This window comes from Chenopodium quinoa, unplaced genomic scaffold, assembly GCF_001683475.1.
Source record: "Chenopodium quinoa cultivar QQ74 unplaced genomic scaffold, ASM168347v1, whole genome shotgun sequence".
Classification (NCBI taxonomy): domain Eukaryota; kingdom Viridiplantae; phylum Streptophyta; class Magnoliopsida; order Caryophyllales; family Amaranthaceae; genus Chenopodium; species Chenopodium quinoa.
In genome coordinates this window covers 2,706,044-2,731,179 of record NW_018743285.1, presented here as the reverse complement: position 1 = coordinate 2,731,179, position 25,136 = coordinate 2,706,044, and the positions used below count along the sequence as shown (strand labels likewise).

The 25,136-nt window shown below is 33.7% G+C and overlaps 2 protein-coding genes across 2 annotated transcripts; both read left to right on the top strand.

Moving 5' to 3' along the window:
* Positions 1 to 1,480: 1,480 nt before the first annotated feature.
* Positions 1,481 to 11,819, top strand: LOC110735723 (putative methyltransferase At1g22800). Its single transcript, XM_021915908.1, has 11 exons — positions 1,481 to 1,836; positions 2,534 to 2,614; positions 3,437 to 3,515; positions 6,641 to 6,782; positions 7,424 to 7,493; positions 7,615 to 7,679; positions 7,766 to 7,844; positions 9,170 to 9,257; positions 10,248 to 10,312; positions 10,393 to 10,482; positions 11,398 to 11,819. The coding sequence occupies exons 1-11, from the start codon at positions 1,681 to 1,683 to the stop codon at positions 11,512 to 11,514; spliced, it is 1,032 nt and encodes a 343-aa protein (XP_021771600.1). The 5' UTR covers positions 1,481 to 1,680; the 3' UTR covers positions 11,515 to 11,819.
* Positions 11,820 to 12,399: 580 nt separating this feature from the next.
* On the top strand, positions 12,400 to 23,959 carry LOC110735722 (ubiquitin carboxyl-terminal hydrolase MINDY-3-like). The gene is made up of 7 exons (XM_021915907.1): positions 12,400 to 13,559; positions 15,536 to 15,614; positions 19,653 to 19,789; positions 20,287 to 20,410; positions 20,523 to 20,708; positions 22,617 to 22,688; positions 22,773 to 23,959. Exons 1-7 carry the CDS (start codon positions 13,105 to 13,107, stop codon positions 23,586 to 23,588), a joined length of 1,869 nt encoding a protein of 622 aa, XP_021771599.1. The 5' UTR covers positions 12,400 to 13,104; the 3' UTR covers positions 23,589 to 23,959.
* Positions 23,960 to 25,136: the final 1,177 nt, after the last annotated feature.

The window sequence follows — 25,136 nt, the reverse complement described above, 5'->3', positions numbered from 1 at the left end:
TACTCGTATTCTTACAAAAACTTTTTGTTATGTTCTTAGATTGTGTTAATTTGCTTAAAGTTGATAATTTTATTTATTTATTTATTTTTTTTATCCGAAACCATCCTATGTGTCTCTTCACTCCTTTGAGATAATTAAATATGACATGAAAATATCGTTTGGAGTAGGCAATATGTAACTTAACATAGGAAATTTATGAAGTAGATAAATGCGGAATATCAAAAGAGAAATGCCTAAATAACATAACATATAGTTTATCATAAAAAAAACAATAACATACATATAAAATTAAAATAATAAGAAGATTATATAGGAATAGGAATAACATAAAAATGCACAACCTCCATGGTACTCCAAGAGTATAAAAGAAATTGCGTTAAGCTATTGTCAATTTGTCACTAGATATAATTTGCCTTGCAATTAAAATAGAGGGAGTTTAGGTCATATTTAATTCGCCTTATTTTAACTTACTTTAGAAAAAATAAGTTCATATTATATCAGATCAAAAAAAATAAAATAAAATTTCACATCATGAAAAAAAGAAATAAATTATAAGACCACTATCAGCAGTGAGGGAAAAAAAAACTCCTCAATCTCTCTCTACCCACTTTCTCACTCCTCCAACCCAATTTCCCTCATCAAATGATTTTTTCACCACACCAATGAGGAAAAAAAAAAACTCCTCAATCTCTCTCTACCCACTTTCTCACTCCTCCACTATACCCCACCATAATACACATCATCTTTTTATTTTATCTTTATTTTGAAATATTGTTTATACTACATAATTAATTTTCCAATACAATTAAAATATGTAAAAATAATTTATTTTTTAACTACGTTTAAAAATAATTTAATAAAAATATGTAAAAATAATTTTTTTTTGTAAGAAATAATTATAATAATAAGAAGAAGAAGAAATTGAGAGAATATGTTAATTTCTCTAATTTATGAGATTTTTTTAAATTATATCAAAATATATCAAAATGCATGTCTATTTATAGAGAAAAAATTTTTATGACCGTTGGTGTATTTTTTTTTTTAAAAATATTTACAAAATATAACCATTGTAAAAAAGGTACAAAAATTCTGATTGGCTGAAGCACTGACACGTGTCACCCTCCCATTGGCTGGGCTGACGCGCGTCAGTGCCAGCCATTTAATTTTTTTTTTGCTTCGTGTACTGTTCATTGCTACCAGAAAAAAAAAAGAAAATGTATTGCTTGTGGGCCCCACGCGTGCACTGTTCATTTAGAAAAACCCTCAACTCTTGAGGGTTTTTATTTTCCCTCACGGTTGAGGGTTTTTTCCCTCACTGCCGTGGTGCTCGGTTTTTTTTTTTACACCCTTATTTTTACTCGTGAGGGTTTTTTTCCTCACTGCTGGTAGTGCTCTAAATTGTCATACAGGTCAAAGTTTGATAAACTAAAACATTCAAATCAAATCAAATCAAATCAGATCACATCAAAAGTTCAATATAGAGCAAATTAAATCAAATGAGTTCCGCAAAAATATGGTGAATTAAACAAGCTCTTACCAACCCGCGTGTTACCGCATTCAAGCCATTCACCCACTTGTATAGTTGTGGTGGCAAATCCATGAACCGTAAATTCTCTCTATTGTCGCAGGGTTTTTAGCTTCTACAATTTGTTTAGTAAATCCAACTATATTCGAAGAAAAATGAGAGCAATTAATTCAATTTTTCGGAAAAATTTTCTATCAACTTGGATTAAAGCAACTACATTTGAGAGTAGAAGTTCATTTTGCACCCAAAATTTGGATGGATTAAGCAGTTCTAAAGTCAAGATTTTCGATCGTGATCTCAAGCGCAAACAGGTCCATTGCACAATTTGAATTCAAATTGTTTTAATTTGTTCGATTTTTATTGCAAATTATATTTGATTATATGAGTAATGATTTTGTTGATTACGTTGTTTTGTAAAGTATAATGTTGTTATTATGATGATTCTCTTGGTGGCAGCATTTTGATTGCATTTGTTATAATTGTGGATTTGATTTTGGATTTCAATATTCTAGGTTATATTACTGATGATCAATTCATTCAATTGTTTTTAAATTAACGGAATATGTATCAGAATCTATGAATTAGACAGTAATACAAGTGTGATAGGTTGCTTATCTCAGGGGCCTTTGGCCTTGTAATCATTCTGTGCAGTCGCTGTGGACTCGAGTTATCGATTGGTATCCAAATAAATCACTACCAATTCATACCTAGACAGAAACTATTTGACTGAGTGAAAGTATATTGAGTAATTTGGCAAGTTGCGTTATGTCATTTTGTGAATTCATGGTGCTTGTGTATAGAGTAGCGGTGAGTGAAATTGAGAAGTTCTATTATTCTTTGTATATCTCATAATAGCTGCGTAGGCGAGTGTGCAATTACAACAACTTTGGACCTTAGTTCATGTAAATGGACTGGTGCTTTGCTATTGGCAAAAAAATCTGTTAGATTTTTATGATATTAGATTATGTTAGAATTACCATAAAAAAATTTTCATTCCTTGCTTTTCAGCGTGATCGAGCAGCATGGTTGTCTCGCTCAGATGATACATTTATCAATTCCGTGGCTGATAATCTTCTGGATCGCCTAGAGGTTAGTTTGTTGGTTTATAGTTAAGGAACCGTATGGCTTGAAATGAGACATTTACATGGCGCTATACCCTTATGTTGGTATTTGGGCTGGTAGTTTTGCTGTTACTAAGTTACCCGTGTTTGTTTTGGTTGTATATTATTTTTTATGTAATATTAAAATATTATGTCTCTTCAGTGACAGAAAGTGGGAAACCGGGAATTACTTCCTTCATTTTCTTTTCTTTTGATAAATATATGACCTTTGTTAGATATTCAATGCAATGAAGTATCAAGTATGTAAATTCCCTGTGCAAATTGGTAAAATTGTTTGGCTAATTGATCTTTCATTTGTTATCCAACAGCAATTGTTGACCAAATTTTTAGCAGTTTTTATCTTTCTAAATTGTGTTCTATCTGCTCATATGTAGCAGTGCTCTGACTTTTCGACCTGGATTATCCCATGGTTTATGCCACTAATTCCAAACAATCCTATATCTTTTTATTCTTTGAAAAATTTAAGAATATGATGCAAGTATGGCAGTGTATGAACCAACTTTACCGTGTATGTCACTGCTAGACATATCAGATTGGAATTTTTTTATGATCTTTGTTGGGCTATTTGTGGAATAAGTTCACTTTTAGGTTTGATATAGTTAGCACTTTCTTAGTGAGACTAGTAGTCTGATCAAAGCAATTTACTACCATTAACATAGTACATATGCTTCTGCTGACCTATCTTTCAAAAACATTTCCCTGAGGAAGATGATGCAGTGCAATTTAGCCGTAATATCCACTGGAAGGTGTTGCGGCTAGAAATCTTATAGTTTCTTGTTTTAATTTGTAGGACTGCAAAAGAGAATTTTCCACGGCATTATGTCTAGGAGGCTCCCTAAAGGCAATAAGGCAGTCGTTGCGTGGGCGGGGTAAGAGTTTAAACTTAATATTCCTGCATTTGCTACATTCTCTAGGCAGAACTCCTGGTTTTTTACCGCCTAGAGGAAGGGGATTTAGCAAAAAGGAATTACTGTGCATATTGAAGAAGATGTCCTCTTAGACATTACTTTCATGATCCTGGAATATAAGAAATTTGAAGCTGGAAGACTTTTGGGTCTAACTTGTGTATACAAGAAATCTGCTGAAAGCTCATAGATTTAGTAACCTAGTGTATAACTTTTCCTCTATGGAATCAGAAAATCCTACCAAGTTCATATTTCTTTGGTGTACAGGTCATGTTTGAGCACCTCCGATGTAACTGGCAAAAATGGAGGCTGTAAGGGTCACTGGGTCAAGATAAATGGTCCTTACAGTCATTTTTAGCGTGTGAGAAGCTGGAAATAGTATACACATGAGTAGCGGCCTGGGAAGAAAGCTGTTTACTTATAATACGTCTAATTTGACACGACTTAACCTTAATTAGGTGATTACTGAAGTAACTGAACTTAATTGTAGAATTTGGGATTAAAATAATGCACGTCAATGAGGGCTGTCGGCTGCTTCATTGTTTGGAATTGGATAGTGAGTGAAAGTGACTTTTTTAGGTGAAGTTAATGATCACATGTATGATGTATCTAAACACCATTATGCTGTTTGAGATGATTTTGTGGGCAGTATCCCTCGATGTTGACTTTGGGTTCATTAAGGGAATTCAGTGCAAGTCTTAATATTTCTCTATGATCCAGTGGTTTTTTTTTGCAATTTTTGGGAGCTCAATTGAAGGTCTGAAGGTGAAGCTTAAGCTTCACTGGAAAAAGATTACGCTCACTGGCGGAGCCAGCGTGGGACAAGGGGGGACAGTTGTCCCCCCACTTTCAAAAACAAAATAGTATAAATACAATATTTTGTGCATAATGTAATAGACAAAAGGAGTTAGCGCAATGGTTATAGTAAGTTGCATGAGTTTGTACTTGTAGTCTTAGGAACTGGGTTCGATTCTTCCTGTGCGCTTTTTCTTTCCTTTATTTTTTTTTTTTTTGTTTTTGTTTTTGTTTTTTTTTTTTAAAAAAAAATTATTATATATATAAATCTTTATAAGATTTTGAAACCTAAATTTTTATAAGATAGTATTACTTCAATTTAATTCTTAACATTACCCCATTTACTTATTTGAATAATTGTAACTGTAGTTCCCTTTATTTATTTATTTATTTTATTTGTTTTTTAATAAATCTTTATAAGATTTTGAAACCTAAATCTTTATAAGATAATATTACTTCAATGCATTTCTTAACAATTACTCCATATACGTATTTGAATCTTTGTAATTGTAGTTTTGCATGAGCTTTACCCCAAATTACGATTGTTATAGCCTAATAGATAATTATGACAGTACTACATTTAAATAACTATATTATTAATTGTTTGAAATCTTCAAAAATTATGAACCCCTAAACAAATAGTTTATGGAGAAAAGTGGTATACGATGTTGATTTTTTGACTAAGTACTCCGTATTTTATATTTTGAGCTGTAAAACTTTAACTATTCAAGCATATTTTTGCTCCAATATTAAACTAAGTGATGATGTTTATTTGTCCCCCCGGTTTGAAATTCCTGGCTCCGCCACTGATTACGCTGGAATTTTATTTGAGTTGATTTTAATACTAAGAAGATATGAACCTCAGTACTGTTAGAACTTATTACTGCTTTTTATTTTTGTTTTAATCGTTAATGGAAAAGGTAAGATTGCTATAAGAGTAATCCTTAGCCATGAAGTTACTAAGGATCTCATTAATCCAATGGGAAGACTTGCAACTTCAATGCTTCTTTGACCAGCTGCTATTCTTATTTTGGTATTACAGAATACGGAATATGCCATTTGGGCAAGTTGTTGGCTGTTTTTTTTTTTTTTTTTTTTTTTTTTTTTTTTTTTTTTGGGGGGGGGGGGTGGTTTAATTGAATTCATTAGTGTTTTTTGTTTATTCACTGTTGGACTATGATTTGTTTATAAAATGGTCTGTTGATGGAAATTTGTATTTGAATGGTGAATGTTTTTTAAACTCGTGAATTTGCCGTCACGGTAGCATTTTATTAGGGTAGACATTTGTGTTGCATTGACTAGACTTTTATTTATTAGTCTGTCAAGGTTTAGTATGTCAATCGGTTATTATTGATCTTGCTTGAAACAACAAAATAATTATTGTCTATCAGGGCTGTAGTGTGTCATTAGTTTATGCACCCAATAAATGGGCATTCCTGATATAAGGGCTTATGTTTTAAGTGTACTTGTTTAATAAAATTAGGAAAAAAAAATAAATAAATTGTAAATAAAATGCATTAGGGAGTAAAAAGGTGAAGGTAAAAAGCAGCTCAAACTAGGCTCTATGACATTTAAACAAGCACACACTTTGAAAGCAAACTAGGCAAGAACATCTTTAAGCCTTTTCTTTTACAGAATACAAATAACATTTGCTTGATGGTCTTCATATATCTTTTTAGCTCAAGAACACCTTTGTTGTGATTTATAAAAATCCTAGGCAACCCTTAAATTGCTTTCATCAATTTTATTTTAAAATTTTTGTTTTTAATATTCAGAACATAACAGCTTGTGATACTTCTCTCTGTCAGAGTAATTGCTATGTAGAACAATTTAGTGGTTTATTAATCAATAATGTACTGTACTAGAGTGTAGAGTATTAAGGCTGTGTAAATAATGCAATAATCAAAGCACACTACTCATTTGAATAATTGTTAATTACAAGCTCCAGTCGTCAAGTGAAAGCAAATTAAATCTATGAAAGAATGTTTGAGCTTGTGTGACTGAGTGCCCGTCCTTTTTGTGGTTACTCTTCTAAATACCTGGATGTTTCTGAATAAAATCTTGCTGGAGGCATGGAGTGTAGTAGGGCACTCAAGCCTGCTTGGTTTTGTGCCTGATTTGGGGCCAGTCCAAAAATTTCCATTACCCAGGTTTACTTGTTCCTAAAAAAAAATGAAAGATTTTATGTGGAATATTTATGTTCAATCCTTATTAAACTAATGTTTTGAGGTATTGGAACTAATTCTGCATAGGTGTGTTAGACTAATCATATGATAAATTTGTCCTTTTGTCAGGTGGTGTTGAAAAACTCATAATGATGGATTCGTCAGTGGATATGGTGAAACTATGTAAAGATGCTGAGAAGGATATGCCTGACCAAAATGTTGAAACAGCTTTTGTTGTAGGTGATGAAGAGTATCTACCAGTGAAAGAAAGGTATGCCTTGTTATTTCCTTGATCATCGCAACTTCTAAAAATGACTATTATCTGTTTTGAGGGATTTAGATAATGCCATTGATACATCCTGAGGCCCCCTTATATTATAAGAGATTCAACTAAATTTCTACTCATTACTTTAAAAATTATGATATACAAGTATACAATCATTGGGTTGGAATTAAGCATCAAGCATATTACCTAATATGGTATTATTATTATAAGAATGCTTGACAGAATCATGCATCGATTGGTATAATCAACACTTGATTATGCTTAGTATTTCCATTTTAGCTCCTTATCCACAGCCTTTAGGGCTGTAATTATACACTTCCTATTTATTTTTTATACTTGCAACACATGTTTTTGGCACGCTGTTTGAGGAAGTGATTATATTAGGTAAACAGGTGGATTAAGGTAATATTTAAACCCTAACAGTTTAACACTTTCTCCTTATCGGCAATAAAATTATTTCAATTAATTTGTCCGTTTACCTTGTGTAATATCTTCCTTAAAATGCGTGCCAAGGGGGTGTGTTGCAAATAAATAAAAACAGAGGAAGTATATTATAGTGCTTACTTAAAATATAAGATGTTGACTTCTGTTTACCTCATATTAACTTTTTCCTTTTGGTTTCTTAGTTCATTAGATCTAGTCATCAGCTGTTTAGGACTGCACTGGACAAATGATCTTCCTGGAGCCATGATACAGGTATAGCTTCACTGACAATAGATTCATGTATAATCTCCCCTTTTCTGGAAAATATGTACAACTTGATATGTTAATCTTTGTTTTTATTGAGTTTGATATGCTAAATTGCTGTTTATTGCAGAGTAAATTGGCACTGAAACCTGATGGGCTCTTTTTAGCTGCTATTCTTGGCGGAGATTCATTGAAGTTGTTTATCTGACTAAATACTTATGGATAATATAGCCTTTTGGGTATTGAGGGTTCTAATTATTTTTATATTTGGAAATTCTTAGAGAATTGAGGATAGCATGTACTGTGGCACAAATGGAACGTGAAGGTGGCATTAGTCCACGTCTATCTCCCCTGGCACAGGTATTCTGTCCTTACTTTCTAGTGTCAAGCCTTGTGTACTTTTTAATTATCAGTTTTTCTTGGTTCTTTGCATGAGAAATATGAGTATCATAAAATGTTGTGTTTTAGGGTCACTTATATCATCTAGTTATATGTTCTTTATCTATCTGGCATCTGTAACCAATTGCCAGGATGAATTTTTCTGAAACTTCTTTGAAAGTAGTAGTTTGCTTTAGATATAGAATAATTTGACATGTATTGCGCGGATTACAGAATCCAAAGCTCACTTTCCTTGATTAGTTGGAAATGGAGAAGGTAAAAGACTGAGTAATCAGCAGTAAATAATTGAGTTTCAGTATATGTGTGCAATTGCTGCTGCAGAGGATTAGAAGATGCTGAAAGATGGATCCTTGTTAATTCAAGTTAGACATGCAGTTCAGACCAAGGGTTCTTGTAGACCTTGTTATTGGACTTCAATTTAAAATGATTTTATTGTACCGGGCTTCAATGGATAGGGTCAATATAGGGCCAAAATAATAGACCAATAATCTTGCAAAAGAAAATAGTAATGATAAGAAAAGTTACATCTATAATTTTGTATTCATTTGTGCTTGGTTTTTTCCCTTTTCATTTTCATTTCCCCTTGCTCTTAAATGACGTGTGCTCTGCTTTGGTGCTTTAAAAAGCTACTATCTTATTACACACTCTGGCCCAAACATGACTTCTCGAATAACCAAGCCTAGGCGCTTGGAAGTTGGAATGCGTACATTCTTGTATGTGGAACATTAGGTGGAAGTGTGGAACGAATGCATGGGGATTGCCAATTTTCATGTTAAATTGCCGGCTTAATTTTTAACTGACCACCACACCTAATTACTCATATATATTCCAAGGGGATAGGTTTTTTAAGTGCACCTCCCCCCCCCCCCAAAAAAAAAAAAAAAAAAAACACACCCTCTGTCCCAATTTACAAGCCCCTTTTTCCTATATGGGGTGTCTCAATTAATTTTCCACATTTCAAATATTGAAATTTGTTTTCTCTACTATTTCGCTTGTATAAAATCTTGTGCAAGTGACTATGGAGCAAGTAAATTGAGTCGGAGGGATATGCGTATATAGATTTGCCTTTTCTTATTTGCCTGACCGTTGCAAAGTTAACTATTCCATTAATGACTACATGCCAGAGCTGTTGCATGATTTGGTTAAAAAAAGTAACTTAATTCTTGGCTCTTATGTCACTTGAACTGACAGCTTTTCTAGCTGTCAGACCAAGGGTGATAAAAGTCTTCCCAGGAATGGGCATTTTTTCCCTCTAATGAAGGAATACATATACTTTGGAATTTCAGGTACGAGATGCAGGAAACCTTTTGACAAGGGCAGGGTTTGCTCTTCCAGGTGTTGATGTAGATGAATACACTATTAAGTATGAGAATGGTGAGTCTTCCAATGCTCAGTTTTAGAGTTCAGAAAATCATGAATAATGTGCTAGAAAATATTAGTTCAAAGTCAATAATCAAATTATAACAACACTTCTATAGATTTAAACTTTTCTATTCTTATCTGATCTCCTCCTTTCTTTCCTTGAGTTAAAAATATCCTATCACTTCCAAAGTTCCAGTTAAATACTTTAGTTAAAAATTGATTGGGTAAGATGTCTGCTACTAGTCCAGCTAATAGTCTTTTGCTTCTAATGCACAAATGCGCAACAATCGTACCTTGTGAGTTTCACCTTTCACGTGCATCCTGAACTTTTTTTTTTGCTCTTTCTTATTGCAACTATTAGGCCATGCTTGGATTGGGGGTTTTCATCTCAAAGGAAGAAATTGTGGCATTGCTTGAGAAAGATGCTTATAGGAAGTTTTGCACATATTTTTGTTTATTTTACTTTCATAAAAGGGAGCTGGGAGGAAACTTGTTAACTTTTCCCTATATCACTTCAATCTTTTATCTCCTAATTCAATGGGGCTGTTTGAAAAGACTTGTGGCTTCTTTATCATAGATAAAGGGAATATATCCTAGGAAATTTCTTCCAACAATCATAAAGGTTAACTGCAATGTCTACATTAATTTTCCAACTTTCATTTTGGTATGTCCCATAAAATTCCTATTTTGTTTCAAGTTATTCACTCTCTCAAATCCAATACTTTCCTGTACTACCTTTTCTCATTATTCCATTTTTACTTTTTCATCCTACTTTTAACATTGCTTTGAAACTCTGTCACGCAGAAGTGAGAAGTTATATGTGGGATGAATGTAGTAAAAGTTCTTCATTTCTCCAATTTTACATGTGCGTAGCAATTGTTTAACTTGTTTATCAGCTTCAAAGTAACATGCTTTTGAGTAATATGAATTGAATTGAGAAAGTGAGCTACATTTTCATCCTAACCTCTATTTTATGTGGTGGTTAACTGTCTGCTGATTTAGCTTTGCAGCTGATTGAGCATCTTCGTGCTATGGGTGAAACTAATGCTCTTGTACAGAGGAACAATGTGAGAAAATCTTCTATTGTATTCTTTCTTATATTCTTCTGCATCTTATAGAGACATTGATGATATGCAATTATATTTAGATTTTAAAAAAAGATACTGCTCTGGCAACGGCTGCTGTCTATCAATCCATGTTTGGAGCTGAAGACGGCACTGTTCCTGCAACATTCCAGGTGATTAAGGATACTTTGCTCAATTGGCTGTCTGCTTGTATGCTATTCCTGTATTTTCACCATGTTTCTTGGGATAAATGCAAGTCTTCATTTAATTGTGCTCATAAAAGGCATGTGAATTTATAACTGTTGCTTTATTCACTGGTTTCAACTCTTATGATCAGGTTTTGCTTGTATGAACTATTTTACTTTTACTGCTCAAATGCATTTCCATTTTACCCTTCAGCATATGAACTTCTCCGTGGAGCTGGCCTTTGTTATATTTAGCCCTTTGGAATCATTGTTAACTCTCTGGTGGATTACATGTAAGCATTGCATATGACCTTGAGGAAAACAGGTGATTATGTGAAGCTGACACCATAATCATTTTTTAGCTCCTTTTCTTCCGTGAGTTGATTGAAGGAATCTATAAGAGGCTCTAGATTTTGAATGAGGTTCCCATTACCATGGTTTAATGTCATGCATGTCTTGATGGCTTCATATTAAAGGGGAAGTAAAAGTGATTTATGCAGTATGCCCATCATGTAGCTAGATTTTTCTGAAGTTCTAATATGAATGTTACATTGTCCACATGTCTTAAGAATAATAACTTGTTCTATTGTCTGCTGTTTTCAGTTTAGGAATTTGGATGTAGTCCTCTATAGTTTGTCTCTCTCTCTCTCTTTCTCTCTCTTGCCGTTCTGTTGATTGGATACTGCAAGTATATTTTTCCTGACCTGAGTGCTTCAAATTTTTAAAAAGATGATATGAAGGATTTTTTTTTTCCCCAATGTTAATTACTCTTGCTGGAACTTTTATTTGTGATTAGCCTTCTCACAGTATATGCCAGAGGAGTCAAATTAAATTTGATGAGATTGCAATAATTCTTATTTGCATAATCTTTCCTTTTCGCCTTTTCGGGAATGGACACTGCAGGTTATTTTCATGACGGGGTGGAGAGAGCACTCTTCTCAGCCGAAGGCCAAAAGGAGGGGATCTGCCACCGTATCTTTTCAAGACATACAGAAGCAATTTGGGAGTGAAGATAAGTAGGCAGTTTGTTTCGCCCCACTAGCAGTTCCAACTGTTTCTAAAACAGCTTTAACAGTTTGCCAAATTTTGTTGCAAGTAGATGTTATCTTGATTTTAGATAGTGGTGGCGGTACAAGAATAATGATGTATGTCCTTATGTTGTCCCTCCATCCAAATTTAAATAGTGTCAAAGCAATGTATTACTGCTGGACTATTGTGCTTCATGTATCATGTATGTGCTAATGTGCTATTACAAGTTTACAACTCTGTAAGTCATCTGATACTGATTAAACCTATAGTTAATACTTCGATTCTTTTCTGTTTCATACTTCGTATAATTCAAGATTTGCTTCAAGGACTAGTGTGGAAGGATTAGCTCCTCGACTGGAGCTCTCTCCATCTGTGAAAAGGTTGTCAATTTTCCTTACATAGTGCTCACTGCTCAGTGTGCCCCTAAATTCATTTCCCGTTTTGGAGTAAAGAAAGAATAAGTTACGGAGTACCAAGCTAATATGAAGTCGCAATTTGATCACTTTCATTTGACTGATTATATTGGCTTTAAGGTTGGCAAATGTTGCCCATTATATACAATACGAATTTGAGCCAAGTATGCATCAATATAATTTTGCTCTTTGTGACCGGAAGTTTGTCGAATGAGTTGTGAAGAAGTTGTCAGCCATGTGATTAACTTTTCAATATTGATTTTGATTGGAATAACTTAAATTAGAGATTCCGTAAAATGCATTTTATCTTAAAAGAGTGAGTTTGGATAAAAGTAGACGTTTAATGATAACTACTACAATTGCACAATACCAATTCATTGATTTACACATAGAAAACAAGAGTACAACGTGTACTCCTTAAAATTCAAATGAAAATCAAAGTTTAAACTCAAGTTTTATGAATACTATTTGAATTAATAAAAAAAATACAATTTAAACGGAAATATAAATTGAATGATCAAACACGATACATAAATAATCAGCATTAGATGTAAAACAATATAAGGTGCGATGATGCGATCTGCTAATCTGTTATGCTCCAACCTCCATTAACAAAGCAAGTAGAACGAACACTAAACAACAAATACCACGTTTATATTAAAAACCAAACACGTGCAATTCTCAAACTCTTAAACCCACCAAAAAAAAAAAAAAAAAAAAAAAAAAAAAATCAAAGACTCTGTCATGACGTAAAGTATATCCGGTCAACTTTATTTACGAATTACCGAAAATACCCCTCACATTTCTACTAATACGACACCGTTTTGTCGTAAGCGCTAAACCCCAACCTTCAACCGTTAATCGGATGGTCGAAACACGAAAATCTCCCATTCCTCTCTTTCTCTCTCCTCTCCACTCACTTTCTCTCTCTAAAATGAAATCAAATTCTTTAGGGATTCATAAATTTATATAATTTCAATCAATAATTTACAATTCATCCGTTACGAATCAAATATTTCCCCAATTTATTTGATTTTAATTCCATTCCTTATTCATCAGATTTGAAATCACTTCGGATTTTCAAGAAAATCATTCAGTATTTAATTTGATTGATTTATAAATAGGGCAAGAAATTGTGAAATTCGATCTGATTTTTTTGTGAATAACAATGGCGGATCAAGAGGAAGAGGAATTGCAGATGGCGTTGAGGATGAGTATGCCGCCAAGCAATTCTCCGCCGGAGCCGAAGAGGAGTAAGCCTAGAGATGTCAGTATTACTTCCGCCGGAGCTTCACCGGTGGTGGAGTCGCCGGAGTTGAAGAACCGGCGGCTTCAACGGGAGCTTATGGCTGCCGCGGCGGAGAAGAGGATGATGATGATGACGACGAGTATGTCGAATGCGCCATTGTTGAGTGTTAGTGCCCCCGGGACCGGAGGCGGAAGCGGAAGCGAGGGTGAAATTGAGGTGAAGATTACGGAGGAGGTGAAGGTGAGGGAGGTGAAAATGAGGGAGAATTTAGGGGAGGAGTTATTGGTGGACGAGGCGAATCAGTTGTTTTTCATGATTTTTGGTGGGAATGTTACTAAGGAGGTTCTTGCTCAGTGGACTAATCAGGGTATTAGGTAATTCTTATTTTCTTGATTTCTGATTAGTTTTATGATTTTTTGGAAGTTTTATTAGGGTGATTGTGAGCAATTTTAGGGTGAGAAATTGAATTTTATGAGCTTTACGGAGAATTTGCGTGCTTTACTTTACTGCATATTTATGAATTATGATTTATGATTGTCATTTGTTTTTAATCTTTGAGGGTTTTGTATTTATGACTTGCTAAATGGATTGTTGCTGTTGATTTGTTGTTTGAGGATTAAATTGAGAAAATCTTGTGATTTATGGACTTTGTTGGGGCATTGCCTGTTGAATTTGTTTGTGATTAATGTAATACAGTATAGAGATTGTATATGGCAGTAGAGTAACTCATGATGATGGAGTGAGTCATATGTCCTATATGTTGAATGAATTTCTGTAGTATTTGAGTGTTGTGAGAGTGTTTGTTGGGTGTAAAGCATTTTCTATGAAAATGATTCCGGTTTTTGGTTTAAAAGGGGTGGAAAATAGCTCTCCTAAGGGGGCGCTTGGAATGGGGGTAAATCGGTAATAAATTAAGGGGTAATAAAAGTCAAACCAGGTAAATTATAGTTGATTAGAGGTATTATTGTAGGGAGACAAGGTGTTTATAAATGAATTAAGGTTGTAGTGACCATAAGGAAAAGAGAGGAGTGAAGGAATCATTACCCTCAAAATGAGGGTAATGGATAACTTATTACCCCCAAAATAAGGGTAATAGTTCCCTTTTTTCACCTATCACCATACCATCACTATATAAATCTTCTTACAATCACATCATCACTAGCTCCCCCTCTCCTATGTTTACTTAATTTTGCTTGGTTTGACTTCAATACTCCCAAATTCCCAATCCAAGCGCCCCCTAAAGGTGAAACATTTTTTGTTGTAGTGAAGGGAGTCCACATTTTACTTCGTATTACTTACCTATTACCTCCATATTTCTCTCTTCTCATCCATCATATCCCTTCCACTTCCAATTCCCTTTTCTACATAAATTTATTGTAAGGAAAAAAATAAAAAATTCAGTAAACAATAATTTCAGTTAAAATAATTTCATTTCATTATAAATAAGTTCGTTTTAGTAAAAATAATTTTAGTTTAGTAAAAATAATTTCAGTGTGGTAAAAATCAGTTACTTTAAAGAATAAATATAATAGAGAATCAGTTGAAGTAACTTCAGTTTATCAAAAATAATTTCAATTTAGTAAAAATAATTTCAGCTCATCAATAATAATTGAAGTTCAGCAAAAATAATTTCAATTTATTAAAAATAATTTCACTTCAGCATATTAAGTGAACTAAACAGGGCCTAAGTCTGCAATTGTCATTTCCCTCGTAAAATTATTTTCCCTTTTGAAATCTTTTTCATTAAATATGTTTTCCATCTAACCAAACGGAACCTGTGTATGTGAAAAATGCTTTTTGACATTGACTTGGGAGTTAGGAAAGAAAGAATCTTTTTAAGCAACCTTTCAATGTGTCGACTATATCGGTAAAGGGATTATCTTTCTGCTGCTATAGGCAATGTTCTCCAAATTGGCCTTGTCATCTGTTTAAGGATCTAACGGAAACAGTTTCAAGATAGCCGTAGAGGTAAATTTATCCTCTATGCAATATTGTGTTATGTTGCTTACATTTGACCTTCCACTCCTGAACATTCTGAAGAGGAATTATTGTTAGAGGCATTGGGTAATAGTATGGGACTTTTCTTGTTGGAGGAAAATATGTGTTTTAATTATTAGACCCCTTGCCCCTAGGTTTATGCCCACTACTCATCAAATCTAATAATGCTCAGTTTGATGTGACTTTATTCTTTTGATGTTTCTAGTTATACTGCACTTTATTATTTTGTTGTTATGGTCTTCTGGGTTCTATTTATTTGCTATATCATACGAAGTATTTTGGAAAGGATGATAAGTTTAAAGTATTTTATGGCTATATTTATCAGCTTAATTGATAGAAATCATTATTGTAGGTTTAGCCCTGATCCAGAAACTTCTATGGGCCTGGTGCAGCATGAAGGAGGCCCATGTGGCGTGTTAGCAACAATTCAAGTATGAGTTGATTTCTTGCTCACTGATATTAGGCCTTTAGAGCCTTGACACTTGGTTTCCTGGTGTTTTCTTTTGAAAATAATAAATGATCTGTTGTATAAGGTTTTTTGGTTGCATGATTAGATTAAACTAATATTAGCATGATTAGAAAGTATTCTGAATTTTTTTGAACCAAGTTCGGTCTCAAGTGCAGTAAGAATTACAATTGTGTCAAGTGTAAGCTAATCTTTGAGTTAAATTGCTCTTATGGCTTGATGATCTCACATACTACCCATTTTTACTTCTACTTTTGTTCTCGAATCAATCATTTTAAATCAATGTTTTTATTGTGCTTTGGTTCTTATCTGAAGTCGTGATGGTTATTTACTGGAAAATGTATTAACTTTATACAAAGACATACACTAGCAAATTCCCTATATGACACCTGTCACAATACTTACAATATGGTGTACAATTTTCTCACCACTTCTTTATTTTTATTAAAACTTTAAAATAAATTGTACTCTCTCCGTTCCTTTTTTATCTTCCCATTTACTATTCATATAAAATGAAGTAGCAAGTGGAAAGTGGATCCTATTTTTACTTTTTAGGTAGAAGAGAGAAAGTTGTATAGAAACATGGTATTATTATATTTTTATATGGACCATATAGCGGGGTAGAAAGTGATAAAAGTGGAAATTTTCGTTATCATTAAAGGAATAAAGCAAATTTGGGAAGATAAAAAAGAAAATATCAAAAGGGAAAGTGGGAAGATAAAAAAAGCATATCAAAACAGAAAGTGGGAAGATTAAAAAAAAAAAAAAAAAAAGAACGGAGGGCATATCTAATAAAATTTTAATATCTTTTAAATCTATGATATTAAAATTTCAATCTCTTTTATTAAAAAAAAAAAAAAAAGGCAAATAACTACAATCTTTGAACTTGTAACTAGTGTCTTTTATATCTTTTGACTCATATTATAGAGTAATTAATTGCTCAATATCTATGGTAGTATTATAGACATTATATAAGAATACTACAATAAGGGCATTATCGTTGGATATGAATATCCTTAACTATATTTAAGTTGTCTCCCTTTTTGTTTGATCTGTCTTAGATTTGGTGGAATTTCTATCATTCTTATTCAATTTACTAGAATGTAGTAGTGGTAATGCACGAGATATTTTCTTTGCTACGAAAACAATCTTAGTGGAATAGATGGTTTATTGTTTTTTTTTAATTAATAAAAATTAAATATAGATTTGTAGAATTTGGAAGTTATAGGAAGTTAAATATTTTTTTAAAAATAAATGAATGGAAAATGCATAGGAATTGAGGATCAAAAGTCGAGTGCTACGGTTAAAAGTTGCCAAAACAACATTTTTTTATTATTTTTATAAATTTTGACTTAATATAGTTCATCATTATCTTAACAATTTTGATCTATTTTTAACTCTTTAAATTTTTTCAAAATATTACAATGAAAATGCTTTTAAACACATTTAATAAATCTAGAAAATTTACTTATTATAAATTTAAAATTTGCACTTTATATTTAAAATCGTTCATCACTCAAGTACTTTAATTATTATTTTTTATTTTGGGGGAGGGGGGTTTCCAATTATAGAGATAGGTACTCTTGAACTTCATGCTCATTTTTTTTCCATTTATTTTGCTAATTTAGTCAATTAGGACAATTTTTATACAAGTTTGGTATATTGTGTAACTACATATGTCCCAAGTAGTTTTGGATTTATCTATTTATTTATCTATCTATCTATTTTTACTATTTTCCCAATAGCACATGGGATTCAAGTGTATATTTTAAGATTAGATAAATATTAGGGACCTTTAGAGAAGTTCCTAGCTATTTCTATGTAATCTAAAAATGAGAAAATTAGTTTAGGTTGTGTGCTTGCTGTTCAAGTAGTTCAACTGCATGACATTCCAAGTAGAGAAATTGAAAGAAGATATTAGGTGCCGTGAGATCATTCTTTTGGTGAATTGTATGTTTTTAAAAACCTTTATCTTGGATATAACTCATAGAAGTAAATTTTTAGTATTGTTCTAGAGTTTTAACTCAACGTGCTTGACTTGTTGTAGCTCGAAGTTAGCTTTAAGATTTCTTTTCCTAGCAAGGTAAAAGATTTGGAAATGTAGATCTTGTTGCTATTTTATTGAAAAGGATGAGTTTTATTACAAATTCACATTCTCATTCAAAATCTAAACCGTGGATGACAAATAGGTAATATATATTTTTTTATCTTCTTATTAACCATATATATTTATACACCCTTCATTTTGTTGGTTACAATTTTACTTAATTCCTGTTTTTGCAAATCTTTATCCTCACCATGCCCCACTTGCAAGAGTTGCAACATTTCCTTTCTTAAATTTTCTTGCATGAACAACAAGCCCTGCACACAACACGCTCTTTCTTACCTTTTCTTGCTCAAACCCAACAACACAATTCAATATTTGCTTTCCTCTCTCTCATACCTTCCCTTGTTTCTGTTGCTACAACAATTGCAGTCATCTTTTTTTTTTTTAATAAAATTTTTAGGAGAGTAAATTTTAATGAATTTGATTTTATTTTTTTTAGCTTTATATTCACCATTACTCTGTACTAGCTTGGGTTAAGCCCATCAAATTACCAGCTTAATTTAGAGCTCCATTTGAGCTTTACTTTAATCTTGCACAAACTGTAATGTTTATTGGTAAGATTCTTGCTGTGACTTTTAATTTATTAATTCTCATAAGGTACTCTTTACACAGAAACTTTTCATTTCATTCAATGTTACAGGCTATTAGCTATCATATCTTTTACTAGTGGTTCGTGTAAGCCATAGTGGCTTTAATTCAATCTTCAGTGCTATTTCTATGTTTAGTGTGTGCTTTCAATGTTTATGGCATCTGATATCGTCTGCACTCATCGGTGTCTTTTGCTGTATTATCTGTGGTGGTAATCTCTGTGCTAGTGAAGAGCTGGGTTTCTTTTGCTGACATTTGTCCCAGATATGAAAAAATCACAATATCTCTTTGTAAGGGGATTGGAATAATTTCTAGCCCAACATGTTAGATCTCTTGGATGTCACACCTTTTAAACTGCTCTAGTTTGCCGTTTTTAGTGAATTTTAAACCAATGATCTGCTTCTCTAGCCATGTCCTTATCGGTTCTGCTGAGTAATTTACAACCTTCTATGAGTGTTGCTTACTTGCTTTACCTGACACAAATAATTTGCTTAAGCAATCAACTAGCCTCAATTGACTAGGAGTTTGAGTGTTGATCTTGCTTTCATGTAGTGGTAAATTGATAATGGTACCTATTGTTGTTATCCATATATATCAAACGAGTGGCTGTATGTAAAGCATTTTTTTAGATTAAGAAATTACTTTTGGATTCTGTAAAACGCATTGTCATAGATTAAGGAATTACTTCTGCGAAAAAATTGCTGTACATTTAAGTTTGTGGGAAGAGAAGGTGAACAAAGTATTTTAAGCTTTATTAGGAGCTGGGCTAACACTATGTAGTAATGATAATGTTGCTCTCATTTTGTAACAATTTTGTGGTTGTTTTTGTCTTTCATTCTTGCCCTGTTGGGAAATGGCAAGGCTGTAGTTTCATGTTGGTTCTCATCTGTCGACTCCCTATTTATTTTTCATAGAACTGCATAGCTGTCCTGTTTTTCCTGCAAGTTCTTATGATGGAAACACATGCGCACACCCATACACATTGTTGTAAAAGGTAATTTGGTAGGCAATTTAATAAATAGCCCAAATATTGGTGACTATATTATTTAGCTTCCAAATTTGTCACTGCATATATTTGGTATAATTCCTATGACTTGTTTTGATAAAAAAATTCTGAAATGCTAAAAGAACTGTGACATTTTTTTTAATGGCTGAGTGTGTTATGTATGGGCTGCGGCTTCGGCCTGTGATTTTCTTTTTTGCTGAGCATGATCTAAAGAAAATCTGCTGTATCTCATATGATGTCGTAAAAATTACATTTTTTAGCGACCTTTTCAACTTCATGATTTTCTTCCCTAATTTTTGCAGGGGTTCGTCCTAAAATATCTTCTGTTTGTTCCAGAAGAGTCAAGTAATAATGCATTAAGAATACCACAGAGATCTTGGAACCGGGAATCTGTTACCCCAGAAAATTTTGCTTCCATCTCAGAGGATACTAGAAAAAGGTGACAATTAGAAGCTCCTACACTTAAAGATTTTATCTTAAACGTGATTGTATTATACTTTGTATGTTATTGTTGTTTTTTGGATTACTAGCTTTATTTTTAAGTCAAAGGCATGACTTTGACTTACAAGGGGAAGGGGATTAGAAGTCTACCAACATCAAGCAATGGTAAGACATTGGCCCACTCCCTTAGGCACCATTATTGCCGCTCCCTCCTCCCTTAGGCCCCATTGTTGCCTCCACTCCTCCCCTCCCCCCCCCCCCCCGGTCCACTTCCTTTGGCACCATCCTAAAGTAATAATGGATCATTTCATGGAAAAGGACTCTGCATTTTTTCCCTTTTTGAATTATGTTTTGTGGGGAGGGGATATTTTGTGATTGTAGACTAGAACTGACTTGAATATCTTGTTGCTTTCTCTCTGTGGTCGATTTGGAGTGTTTTGTTATCTTGTATCTAATAGAGACTATACACACTCAAGTCTTTTCTTAAATTTACAGGGCACTTGTGAAAAGTATGGCAGAGATATTATTTCGTTGTGGAAGTAATAAAAAGGCAGTGGTTGCAACTCTTGATGTCCTCGACCAAAATGGTGAAGGCAACAGTGATGGGCCACTGGATGAGGTATGTTCTTATGATTTCCTAAATCTATGTTACTGCTATAGCTGATTGGGGTAATAATTTAACCTTCCCCTGTTCTATTGAGTTAATGCTGACGCCTCTATCTATTTTACAGATGATATTGAAAGCTCTAGAAGGTTTTTCTATTGAGTCTGCTTCAGATTTGCAGAAAACCCTGAGAGTAACGTCTTATAAATCATCTGCCAGTGCAATTCAGAGACTTGAGATGATGCTTCCTGTCTTTGAAAGTCGTATGGGAGCAATGCTATTTTTGATCTCAGCATTGCTTTCTCGAGGACTGGTATGTCTGTTAGCTGTTTTATGTGATGAATTGCTGTATCAAATCATCTAATGTCTTGAAAAGTTGAGAGTCAAACCTTATAGATGTCTATCTCAATTATTTTGCATGCTTAATTCCCTGTTGCATTTATCTTTTCCCTCCCCTAGTCCCCTCTTAAGGCACCTGCAAATCTGCATAATTGGGAGAGCTTGATGTCACTATATAAAAATATTTGAACAGGTTCTGCAGATAACGCTTTGTTTTTATTTTACATTTTGGTACAGATGTGAATTTTTGCCAATTTTAAAATAGTCTAACTCTTACATCATGTGGAATTGGAATGGAGTGGGAATGATTATTGATGGGTGAAGAATGATAGCTGCTAGCCAGTAACTACTTTTAACATAACATTCTTGAACTTTATATTTATTGTCGATAAATTGGTTTCTTTAGATAAGAAAAATATCAATAATGGAGAAAAAGTGAGATAGGAAGACCACAATGTAAAGAAGCTAATCAGTTTTCATCAATCCAAGGAGAGTACTTTCATTTTGTTTTCATCTACCAAAGGACAATCATGTCCATTGGAAGCAATGTCCTTGGATCGGTGAAAAGAGCTTAAAGTTTTGAGATATTCATTTTCCAATTGTTTTCATTTCCATTTCAATTCTCATTCTAATGCTAGGTAACATGGGACCTTAGCTTTCTTAATTAGAGTACAAAGGGGAAAAGGCTGCATGTAAGAAGTCTCTTTACGAGGTTTAGAAAGAATGACAATTGTATAAAGCCAAATTGTCTGCCAATGTAGATATTGTCTTGGGATTTATCAAGGATGGATTCAAGGAATATTGGACATACTGATAAGCTCCCTTATCTCCCACTTGCGAGGCTTTCTTATATAGTTCTAAGTTGAAGTCTATTTCCCATGTTCCCGAAAGAAATTCTGATAAGTTGAAGCCTATATCCCAAAAGAAATTCTGAAGTCTATGTTAAATGTCTTTCACATTCTATATCACTTGACTCCTGAACCTTTGACAGACTGATGCTGAACATAATTCTGTCCATTCTCTGGTCAGCTATCAACACATGAACCCCTCTCAATAACACAACTTCAACTGCTGAATTTTTCAAGGCCCATAGTAGGTTCTAGCAACCATAGCCTCCATGCCCTCCTGTAATGACAAGGTTTTGGTCCCTATGATTGAGAAAGTTTATAGGATAGAGTAGAAGCCAATAACAGTTCCACCTTTTGCATTACTAAGATATGAGTCATATGACTATTGAACTCTAACCTAATTTGGTGAACATAAAGTACTTGATCTCCTGTGCCATCCAAGCCACTTCTGTGGTGCCAAAGAACAAAGATGCAGTTTCCTGGCTGTTTAAATTCAATTCTTCAGCCCACCAAATTTTACTAAATTGTCACTGATAACCACGTTACTACAAGACCTGAAATAGATCCGAACCTTAAGTGGGACAGTCTCAAATCAACCTAACCCATTCCCGGTCCAAGGACCCATTTTTGAGGTCTACTCTGATCATAATTGTTTGACTTCCTTTACTATTAATACCAACGAAGTTTCTGTAAAAACCTTAAGATAGATAACAATTACACCCTTGCATCATTAAATAGGAAGCTTTAAAGGGATCTGGCCTATTTTTCTTTATGGGCATACATGCTCTGTTGCTTTTCTCTCCCCAATTTTTCTTTTGCAGGGGTAGAAGGCACAGGCTTTTCCCTTTTATTTTATTTTTTACAGCATAGAAACACTATAGACAATGCTGTAGTCTACACAATTGTATTATTTTAATGAATATACTGAATTGTTTATAGTAGCTTAGTGACATCTGCTGCTTATTCTGTAATTTTATTAGTACCTTCTGTTACATTTAGATTCTTCTTATTTCACCTCCTATTATCTTGTACAGGAATCCATTCAAGCTGATAGGGATGATCCAAGCCTGCCGCTAGTCACTGCCCCTTTTGGTCATGCCTCGCAGGTAATTCCTTGGTCTTATGTTGATAAGGTGCTTATTTTCATCTGCAGTATGAGTGTTGTTGCTAATTTGAATAACACGGTGCAGGAAATTGTAAACCTATTACTGTGTGGACAGGCTGTTGCGAATGTGTTTGATGAGAGGATAGACTTAGGAGGTGGCATGTTTTTGAAGGGTGTATCCACTGATGTGGAAGTTGGATTCCTCACCCTGCTTGAGTCCCTCAACTTCTGTAAAGTTGGACTGCATTTAAAACGCCCAAAATGGCCGATATGGGTTGTTGGGAGTGAGTCACATTACACAGTCCTATTTGCTTTTCATCCTTCTGTTCAGGAGGAGAATGAAATGGAGGAGAGGGAATCAAGAATCAGGAGAGCATTTGATGCACAAGACCAGAGTGGAGGTGGCGGCTTCATTAGTGTTGAGGGCTTGCATCAGGTCCTTAAGGAAACTGGCATAAACCTTCCCTCTGATAAGCTTGACCGCCTCTGCAGCGCAGGCTTTATAGTATGGAGTGAGTTCTGGCAGGTTCTTTTGGATTTAGACAGGAACTTGGGAGGTTTCAAGGATTCCTCGGGGTTAATGGGAAAAAAGGTGTTTGATCTCTACCATTTCAATGGAATTGCAAAATCAGTAATTAATGGAAATCAAGGTGAGACACCCTTTCAAAGACCGCGGATTACTAAGCTGCGAGTTTCGGTTCCACCTAGGTGGACACCGGAGGAATATATGGCAGAGGCAGCACCCCCTTCAAGCTCCAGTGGCAATGATACTGCTGGAAAAGATGCTGCTAAAGCTGTTGCACCTGAGCCTCCGCAACATGCTCCACTTGTAGACTGCATTAGAACGCGGTGGGCTCGTGCAAATTGCAATTGGACTGGGGAGCCTCCAAGTATCGTTTAGTATCTATATGATGTGTTGTATCCAACCATCAGCTCTCGTTCATATACCCGCCGGTGTGTGGACAGTCTAGAACCTAGAGTAAATGAGTTGAGGGGACGCATGAGACTGTTATTCTCAGAGCACAGCTTTGGTTGAACAAACTTTGCACTGGTGGTGTTGGTTTGTGATACAGATAGGCACCAAATTTTCGTGCCCTGTTGTAACTGTCGTATTTGACATTGATTTCATTTGTCGAGTATTTCTCGGAAGAACTAGTTCCCTGATAAATTTGTTAATAGATTGTGCATATCCCTGGATGCATATGTTATCATTAGAGAACTTTTCTTTTTATATATGAAGATCATGTCATATTTTTCTTCTGTATATCTTCATTACTCACTGCCTTGATTTGTTTTGTACAGATTCAGGAGGTTCAAATTTCATTTAATCCATGTGCATAACCTATGTCATTTTCACTTTTCATAACCAATAGATTCTATCATTGGTCAATAACTAATCTTGAAATAGCAACCGTTAACATCATCCTAACTTAAATTTAGACGCATGTCATGTTGTCATTAACCAAAACTATAAATGATGTCATTATTTTAAGAATTTTATTTTATTTTATTAAATTCAAGCCAGATATATTATTAATGGTATTAATTTTTGAAAAACAGTCTATTCTTTTTAACAATAATAATTTAATTTTTCTTCCTTAGGTGACCTTTAATCATTTAATTTTCTATGAGTTTTTTTTTTTTTTAATATTTGATGTATTATTTGTTTTTGGATTTTTTTTTTTTTTAATTTTGGTATGAAAAAATAAACAAATTTAGAAAATTTTATTCATTCCAATCGTGCATCGCACGAGACTAATCTAGTATTTTAGTAAAGTAACACACTTATCGCACGAGACTAATCTAATATTATAGTAAAGTAACACACTTATACCTGATTTGTAAAATCATCCTTAATAGCTTCAAATCTTATAAGACTAACTATTATTCCACCATAAATTTTGATCACAATAACTATATATTTTTTTATAGCGTGGAGGATAAATTATTTAATTTATTAGTAAATGAATGGAAACCATATTTATGTTTCGTGATCCGACACCATGGTACGGTAACAATATATTAAAAGGTTTTAGAGGATGCGCAAGAATAAATATTAAATAATAATAATAATAACTCATTTATGTATGTCATTTGATTTCATTTTTCAATTGAGAAAATTCACGACAATAATTACTCTTGTTGTTATTGACAATAATAAGTACTTCATATTCATCGTTACTTTTAGACAACAATAGTTTTGTTACTACTTTTAGATCTTATACCAATAAGAGGTTTAAAACGATTATTATTGTCATTAATAACAAGAGTAATTATTAATTTAACAAATTGGTGTTGGTACAGTACTAATTGGGGCTGCACTTGGTAGGGGGGGACCGCGTATTCGATTCCCCCAACAACAATTGGGAGGGGAATGGAACCTAACCACCCATAACTGAACCCTGAATCTAAATTAACCCAACGGATGAATCGGGTTAGAAAAAAAAAA

Excerpts from the sequence above, each read along its gene's own strand:
- LOC110735722 (XM_021915907.1), top strand. The coding sequence starts at position 13,105 with ATGGCGGATCAAGAGGAAGAGGAATTGCAGATGGCGTTGAGGATGAGT. Across the intron at positions 13,560-15,535 it reads TGGACTAATCAGGGTATTAG|GTTTAGCCCTGATCCAGAAA; the intron begins GTAATTCTTATT and ends TCATTATTGTAG. Across the intron at positions 20,411-20,522 it reads GTGATGGGCCACTGGATGAG|ATGATATTGAAAGCTCTAGA; the intron begins GTATGTTCTTAT and ends TCTATTTTACAG.
- LOC110735723 (XM_021915908.1), top strand. The coding sequence starts at position 1,681 with ATGAGAGCAATTAATTCAATTTTTCGGAAAAATTTTCTATCAACTTGG. Across the intron at positions 7,494-7,614 it reads TTCCTGGAGCCATGATACAG|AGTAAATTGGCACTGAAACC; the intron begins GTATAGCTTCAC and ends TGTTTATTGCAG. Across the intron at positions 7,680-7,765 it reads CTTGGCGGAGATTCATTGAA|AGAATTGAGGATAGCATGTA; the intron begins GTTGTTTATCTG and ends GGAAATTCTTAG.